General features: G+C 46.3%; 1 protein-coding gene across 1 annotated transcript; it reads left to right on the top strand.

Moving 5' to 3' along the window:
• Positions 1 to 1428: 1428 nt before the first annotated feature.
• On the top strand, positions 1429 to 7459 carry LOC139662566 (A-type voltage-gated potassium channel KCND1-like). The gene is made up of 3 exons (XM_071541250.1): positions 1429 to 1584; positions 4138 to 4383; positions 6743 to 7459. Exons 1-3 carry the CDS (start codon positions 1429 to 1431, stop codon positions 7457 to 7459), a joined length of 1119 nt encoding a protein of 372 aa, XP_071397351.1.
• Positions 7460 to 8511: the final 1052 nt, after the last annotated feature.

The following is an 8511-nucleotide window of genomic DNA, read 5'->3' as shown; positions in this document are numbered from 1 at the left end:
TGTGTTTGTGTGTTTTCTGACAGGCCCGCAGCAGGACGGCCATACATGGACATGGAGTAGGACCGCCTGACGCCTCCTCGCTCTCCAGCACAAGCCCGGTGTCTCTCCACCAACCCACAGCCAGGAGAGAGAGACACGGAGAAAAACAGAGAGACGGATAAAGGAAAATTAGAGAGAGCGTAAAATAGCAAGCAAAAGCAAAACGAGAGAGAGAGGGAGAGAGAGAGAGAGAGAGAGAGCGGCCTGAGAGCCTCACATCCATAATCTACAGCAGAGAAACACTTAGAGAGAGAGAGAGAGGGAGAGAGAGAGAGAGAGAGGAAGAGAGAAAAGCAACAGAGGCGATTCTGTCTATCTTGCAACTTCAGGGACCATCATCACAATTTAATAAGAATTTGAAAAGCTGCGGCGCTGCAACAAATCTGTCTTCAGAGAGAGAGAGAGAGGGAGGGCGAGCGAGCTAGAGACAGACAGAGAGAGAGAGAGAGGGAGGGCGAGCGAGCTAGAGACAGACAGAGAGAGAGGGAGAGAGAGAGAGAGAGAGCAGCAAAGGCCAGATAGACTTATTTAACACTTTCCTCCTCAGATTTTTTTTAAAACATTTTTTTTTTTTTATATCTTTGATTGAAGTGTTGTGAACCCCAAAGCCATAAAGCTGCAGCCATCTGTCACTGTGAGAGCAATATCAGATAAACAGTTTATTATTATTGTGACTGTCAGATATATCCTGCCGCTGTCGGGGGGCCAACCCGGCGCCCTGCAGCATCATCATCATCATCATGCTCCACGCCGCGAGGAGGTCTGAGGTCTGAGGAGGAGCTAAAGCTTCACATCGTCCAGCAGCACAGGACCGAGGACCGAGGACCGAGGACCGAGGACAGAGAACTCGTCGGAAACATGTTCTCCTCCTTTCGCTGCCTGTAGACGGAAAAAGGAATATTCCAGCCCGCTGTTAAGAGTTTGTCGGTCTGTGGACGCCCTCCCTCACCCCCGCCACCGCCCCCCCCCCGCCACCGCCGCCGCTGAGCGTCCCGGAGGAGAGGGAGTTGGACGCCGCCGGCCCGACAGGAAGTCTGCAGATCAGATGCATCGCTTTCCCACGGCTTTCCGGCGTTTTCCATGGCCTGACATCTAGCTGCCGTCAGACCTCCCGCCCCCCCCCCTCCCTCCCCCCGCCCTCTCCCCCCTCTGCCCCTCCTCCCTCTCCAAGATGTCCGACCCCCTGCTCTCTCGCTGCCCCGTCAGGGCGGGGAAAGTGAGCAGGTGAGCGCGCTAACCGCCTAGGTGGGACGACCTGGACCGTCAGGAGAGACGAGTGACCCGGCTCTGAAAAGCCCTTGAGCAAGGCACTAACCCCACGTTTCATCCGCCCCGCCCTCCTCCAGGAATCAAACCTCCCTCTCTGAAGGTTGGAACTGCTGATCCAAGATGGCGGCCGGCGTTGCGACATGGCTGCCGTTTGCACGTGCGGCGGCGGTGGGCTGGCTGCCGTTGGCCAAGAAGACGATGCCCAAACCTCCGGTGGACAAATCCTCCAGATCTGACGAGATCCTGTTCGTTAACGTCAGCGGCCTCAGGTTCCAGGTGGGTCCTGCTGCGGCGGGTTGTGATGTCAGAGATGACGCACGGCGAGCCGCTCAGTGTCGCAGAATCAACGCCAACTGGATGAATCAAGAAGTGGAGCGTCTTATTACACAGCTACTTACCAAACACATCAATCATTTGACACTAAATATTGATTTTTTTATTTTGTAAGCTAAAGTAATTTTCAAGCTTCCGCCAAAAGAAACTAGTCCAGCAGGATTGGATTACGTATTTTTACCACAAAGCGGCACTAGCTAATGTGATCAGAAATCAACAAAATCTCCCAGACATCTTGACTGCGGAGTGATATAATTGTTGTTGAGATGTTGTGGGTCTAATTGAACCAAGTCTATCTGATGGGAGGAGCAGTAGATACAGACCGGCTCTCACTTCACTTTCCTCTAACGTTCAAGTGAAGTTTCGAGAGCTTTCAGGTGATTTTAATCACTATCGTCTCAACAGAATTGAACAGACGGTTAATTTCTGTCTGTTTCTGACTGAACTGATCATTTCATCACTGATCCATCTGATTGATTTAGTGTTTTGTCAGCTTGTTAGCTAGCTAACCATAGCATCTGGTCAGCTAACCATCACTGTCTTGTTGTTAACACATCTGATTAGCACACTAGCTAACATATCTAGTAGCAGCTAGCGTTAGCGTGTTGACATTAACATCAGTGTGTTTGCTGGCTAGTTAGCTAGCTAACAGTTTGTTCAGGTTAACTGAGCTGACTCTTCTCAAGCTCCAACTCTTCATGTTTTGGAGTAGAGACTAGGGCTAAAGACAAGACAGTTTACTGTGTCACAGTAACCTACATTTGGAAACAAATCCACCTTATCACACTATTCACTTTTACTGAGAACGTTACTGAATGGATCTACAGCCACACCACAACAAGCTGACTCAGCTGCTCTCTGCTTCAGCTGCTTCAGACACATTTATGTGGTGTTTATTTGCTCCTCGTTAAGCTTCTACTTCCGAGATCGGAAGTTGTAAATACATCTAATAATGCATTCAAGTGCATTTGGTCGGAAATAATAACAAAATGGACCCCATACCAAAAATTTTTTTTTGGTGGTTGATGTTTTACTTTAGGAATGAAGTGGCACAGAGCTACTTTGTGCTGCGATGGCAGAATGAAAAGGAGAACATCCATGTTGGGCATGTAACTGATGTTTGAATTTATTTCCGAGAAAGTTTTTAATTTAGGTCCCACATGGTGTAAAGCAGGACTCCCCTCTCCTCTGTGGTGATAAAGGAGTTGGATGGTCTATCTAAACATGGTGAAAGTATCAAAACTAAATCCACACAATCCATATTAGTGCAGCGAGCCTCTAAACGAGCCGTTTGGACTTCCGTAACTTTGTGGCGTCACAAAGGTTCGCTCATTATCATTTTTGTAAGAAATAACAGACTAACAAAGAGTTTTTTTCAAAGCGGTTGAGCGGTTGTCATCGTTTATTAACCGGAGAGTTTTCCCTACCTGTAGCCGCCGGGCCGCGGAGTCTCACGTTTCACTCTGGAAACAGTTAGCCGATCGGAACGGAGGGTCGTTAATATTAATGAGCCTTAAAGACACGGAGACAGAAACGGCCTGTTCTTGGTAAGGCTCAGAGAGATGCTGGAAAATGAACGTAGAGAAATGGATTGAGAGTGTTTTTGGTTCATGACACCACACACACAGCTTTGACTGGACAGAAAGACACAAAATAAAACCCTGGAGAGCGGAGAATATGGACCTTTAAGTACAAGTTAAACAAAGAGTGAAAGTAGACACATAGCAATAGCCTACTAGTTATTTCTAACATCTAGCAATAAAATACATTGTTTCCATCAGTTATTGACATGCTTACTTTCGCTCTGCCTCCTAAATGTCACTTCTTGGCAACTCGTACAGAAAATTCCAGCTTCCCCAGTCGTATTTACCACTGTGTCGGTTAGTTCCTCACAATTACGGCACACAGGATTAGACATTTCCTGCAAATTCTCCAATGGGCCTCCATGATGGTGCTAGCCGTGGTTGCTAGGAGATTTGTGACGCAACTGCAAAGTCTCTATTGACTTTATTCACACGGCGGCCATTTTGATTACTCAGGGTGGGAAACTGGAAGAGCAAGTTCAGTCAGCTCTGTCCTACCAATATGCATCGTAAAAACATTTATTATTTCACAGATTTGCCACTTAAAAACATATTATAAACAAATGGATCTCAAGAGGGATATAGGTTCACATCTGGCCTATTATTGCAAGCTACCAGAGTCTAGCCTTAACTAGGAATTTAGCTAATTTCCCTGCTAAATCCAAGCAGGTGTTGTGGTTGTTGTTCCTGAGATGTCTAGCTCATTTAGTAACTGTTCGGTCTGTCTGAAGTCGTCACTTATGTGTTGGAGTAAAGCTATCTTTTTCTAGCCGAGAGACGGGTAGAGTTTCCCATCCAGAGTGTTCAAAAGGTCAATTGGTGCTCACCCTGGTTTAATAGCACCATGGACAGTTAGATCAGATCCTCAAATGTGAAAAATCCTTTTCTAATTCTATTCTATTCTATTCTCCAGACATGGAAAAACACTCTAGACCGTTACCCAGACACCCTGCTGGGCTCTTCAGAGAAGGAGTTTTTCTACAACGAGGACACGCAGGAATACTTCTTCGACCGAGACCCCGAGATGTTCCGGCACATCCTGAACTTCTACCGCACCGGGAAGCTGCACTACCCGCGGCACGAGTGCATCCAGGCCTTCGACGAGGAGCTGGCCTTCTACGGCATCGTACCGGAGATCATCGGAGACTGCTGCATGGAGGTAGAGATTCAGTTTTATCTGTGATAGTCCACTGATTCACCAAAGAGAAGTTCTGCTGGCTCCCCGGTGGCTTGTACCATTAAGGCTCAATCTTTATCGCAGCAGTGCGGGTTTGAAACTGGCCCTTTGCTGCATGTCATCGCCTCTCTCTGCCTTGTCTTTCCTGTCTCTCTCTCTCTACTGTGACTGTCTAGTAAGGCAGAAATGCCTAAAGAATAATCTAGAAAAGAAGAGAGGATCTCTTTTCTCTTGCCCCCTTCCTCCTCCACAGGGAGGTCAGAGGTCAGAGGTCAGAGGTCAGGGTCTGGAGCTGCTCAGGATTCAGTGTCTTGCTCACTTCAGCAGACGACTGCACCACTGTAAAAAAGAGATTTGATCGATTTGATCACAAATTGCTAACAGCCCAGAAATTACTGTTAGCCAGTTAGCATTTTGTGCCAATAGATCAAATCTGGTTGGTTTGTTTCAAACATTAAAACTTTATTTATAGCAAGATTTTCCAAAATTATATGGAGAAAATTAATGGGAAATCTGGAGCTCAGGCCATTTAAAAAAAGGGGGGTTAGGTACATTTCAGCTCTATTGGTGCATTCCATTGGAAGTCGGAGGTCGATAGTTCCGAGTTGGAATTACCGACTTCCGATCTAAATGAGTTTCAGAGCGTCTGCTCGGGAAAACATGGACGCAACAGCCTTTGCCCGTTAACGTTAACGTTAGCTATTAATGCTCTAGTAATACTAGCAAAGACTTCTATCTACTAACGAAGCACAAGTCAACTGAATGACGTTACAAATGGAAACTGCAAAGTTCTTACATGTTTTCCTAACACAAAAACCACATATCAAGTAAAATCAAGTTTAATTCAGTGCAGATTGATGCTGTGACGTCAGCTGTGTTTATGTCGGAGAACTCGGGCGGAATGGATCTTGCCCGAATTTCCGACTGGGAACTCCGACGTGAACGACCCGCTCTGTTGCACTTTTCTGTGTCGGAAGTCGTTTTTCTCAGAGTTCCGAGTACAGTGGAATGCCGCATATCATCAGGGTGCTGTGACCTTTGACCTCCTGACCGTCTCGGTTGCTTGTAGCGTTGGTGATCTAGGAATTGAAGCCTATTCAGTCTCTCTGGAGAAGACGAGCATCAGCTACATGACTGACATGTAAAACTGTAAAGGGATCTGAGAGGGATTACTAATCAAACCGCATTCTCAAACCCAAACCCAAACTCATTAAGACACCAGTGCTAAGCCGGCTGAAACACAAAACAGCCCCAATGCAATTTGATTTAGCTTTTTGTTTTATTATTACTGTTTTTGGCAAGTTTTGTACCCCTGTTTTTATGACCGATTTGTCTTACAATTCTCATAAACAAGTAATTTCTCACTCTTCTTTTCCCTCCCCACCCACTGAACCACAAATCACCCCCAAAGCACTTTTGGGGGTGATTAACTTTTTATATTAGTATTGTCTTTCGAGCCAAATCCTGTATCCTTGTTTTTCTAACTGATTTGTCTCATGACTCTCCTAAGTAATTTGCTCTATGTTTCGCCTCCATCCTGCTCTTCCCCCTTCCATTTGGGGGAGACTTGATCATTTCACAGTCATGTATTATAATTTTTGGATTTCTTTCTTCACTCGCTCAATGCTTCCCCTACGATTTCCCATTAGGAGGAGTTTGAATTGTTTTTTACTTTATTTCCCTCGTTATTTTATGGAACTTATTGTTGTTCTACTGTTTTATGAATCTGTTATGCAGCCAAGTTTTGTCTTAGCTTTTGTCTTAGCCTCTTGGGTTTGTTATAATCTCTTCTGCACAAATTAGTCATTTGGATTTCTTCCTGCTGTGTTTTTTCATCACCATATTTTATAGCTGTTTTAATCACTTCGCGTCGATGCTTTACCACCAAATAAATGAAACTAATCAGTAGAGCTGCAACGATTAATCGATTAATCGATTAGTTGTCAACTATTAAATTAATCGCCAACTATTTTGATAATCGATTAATCGGTTTGAGTAATCTTTTAAGAAAAATAAGTCAAAATTCTCTGATTCCAGCTTCTTAAATGTGAATATTTTCTGGTTTCTTTCCTCCTCTATGACAGTAAACTGAATATCTTTGGGTTGTGGACAAAACAAGACATTTGAGGACGTCATCTTGGGCTTTGGGAAACACTGATCCACATTTTTCACCATTTTCTGACATTTTATAGACCAAACAACTAATCGATTAATCGAGAAAGTGATCGACAGATTAATCGACAATGAAAATAATCGTTAGTTGCAGCCCTACTAATCCGTGTTTTCTTTCAATGGTAACGATCTTGTGTTTTTCTCTCTCCGTCCCTCCGTCTCCGTGAAGGAATACCGCGACAGGAAAAAGGAGAACCAGGAGCGCTTGGCGGAGGACACGGAGGCCAGCGAGGCCACGGACGCGCCCCTCCCTCCGGACAGCACCTCCCGGGAGCGTCTGTGGCGAGCCTTCGAGAACCCGCACACCTCCACCATGGCGCTGGTCTTCTACTACGTCACGGGCTTCTTCATCGCCGTCTCCGTCATCGCCAACGTGGTGGAGACCGTCCCCTGCCGGCCGCCCAAGGGCAGCGTCAAGGACCTTCCCTGCGGGGAGAAATACTCGCTGGCCTTCTTCTGCATGGACACGGCCTGCGTGCTCATCTTCACCTTCGAGTACCTGATGCGCCTGTTCGCCGCGCCCAGCCGCTGCAAGTTCATGCGCTCGGTGATGTCGGTGATCGACGTGGTGGCCATCATGCCCTACTACATCGGCCTGGTGATGCCCGAGAACGAGGACGTGAGCGGGGCGTTCGTCACCCTCCGGGTTTTCCGGGTCTTCCGGATCTTCAAGTTCTCGCGCCACTCGCAGGGTTTGAGGATTTTGGGGTACACGCTGAAGAGCTGCGCCTCCGAGCTGGGCTTCCTGCTCTTCTCCCTCACCATGGCCATCATCATCTTCGCCACCGTCATGTTCTACGCCGAGAAGGGCACCAAGGGCTCCAGCTTCACCTCCATCCCGGCCTCCTTCTGGTACACCATCGTCACCATGACAACGCTAGGGTGAGTTGACATTTGACATATATTTATGTTGCGTGTCCGCTGCTGTTGGGGTCGTCACCATGGAAACGCCAGGGTGAATCAGTCAGAGTTTTTGCTGTATTTGCTGGTGATAGCTGTGTAGTTGACACGATCGATTCCGCATTTAAACTTGTTACTTTGTGTTCATGATCGTGTTGCTGTCATGATCATCACCATGACAACATGAGGGTGAGTCAGCATATTCTTACTTTGTGTGTTCGTTGATGGCAAGTGTGAAGTTACGATTGTCACCATGACAACACTAGGGTGAGTTGGCATTTGAACTTGTTACTTTGTGTGTCGCTGTTGAGCGTGGTGTTGTCACTATCGTCACCATGACAACACTAGGTTGAATGAGTCGGAGTTTTACCTTTATTTTTACATTGCTGTATTTCCTGTTGATGGGCTCATGATACTGTCGTCACCATGACAACTACAACTCCACGTCAGACTTTTAGTTTTAGTTTTTACTTTCGCTTTGCTGTTGTTGACTGTTGCTGCGCTCATCACCTTCACAACACCAGATTATGTCGCTATTTGAACTTGTTACATTGTGTGTCGCTGTTGATGCTATAATCTTCACCATGACATGTTGCTATGGTTGTCACCATGACAACTTTTATTTTGTGTTGCTGTTGATGAGTATATTGTTGTTCCAACTGTCACCATGACAACGCCAGGGTGAGTGGAGTCACCATTTGAAATTCTTACTGTGTCTTTGCTGTGGATGTGTGTTGCTCATCACCCCGACAACTGACAACTGAGTGACAGTGTTACAGTTGTAACCATAACGATGCTACGGTTAGTGTGCTGGTCTTTGATGAATGTTGTTGCTATGATTGTCACCATGACAACACTGGGGTGAACTGAACTTGTGACTTTCTTAGTTGCCGTCATGTTGTGGTGTTGCTGCAGTTATCACCGTGACAAACATGCTGATGAGCTGAGTCGGCATGTAACTTTTTGCTTTGTGTCTTCACTGGTGACAAGTGTGTTGTTACCGCTGACTGTCACCATGACAACGCTGGGGTGGACAGA

The sequence above is a fragment of the Centroberyx affinis genome, unplaced genomic scaffold (assembly GCF_046629955.1).
Source record: "Centroberyx affinis isolate AG114_WGS23_722 - 3 ecotype Tasmania unplaced genomic scaffold, CSIRO-AGI_Caff_v1 ptg003843l_1, whole genome shotgun sequence".
NCBI lineage: Eukaryota > Metazoa > Chordata > Actinopteri > Beryciformes > Berycidae > Centroberyx > Centroberyx affinis.
Note: the sequence above shows the minus strand (reverse complement) of the source record. Positions and strands in the feature narration are given on the sequence as shown.

Bases quoted from the DNA above. Each gene is read 5' to 3' on its own strand.
- LOC139662566 (XM_071541250.1), top strand. From the start codon at position 1,429: ATGGCGGCCGGCGTTGCGACATGGCTGCCGTTTGCACGTGCGGCGGCG. The intron at 1,585-4,137 runs GTGGGTCCTGCT...TCTATTCTCCAG, and splicing joins TCAGCGGCCTCAGGTTCCAG to ACATGGAAAAACACTCTAGA. The intron at 4,384-6,742 runs GTAGAGATTCAG...GTCTCCGTGAAG, and splicing joins TCGGAGACTGCTGCATGGAG to GAATACCGCGACAGGAAAAA.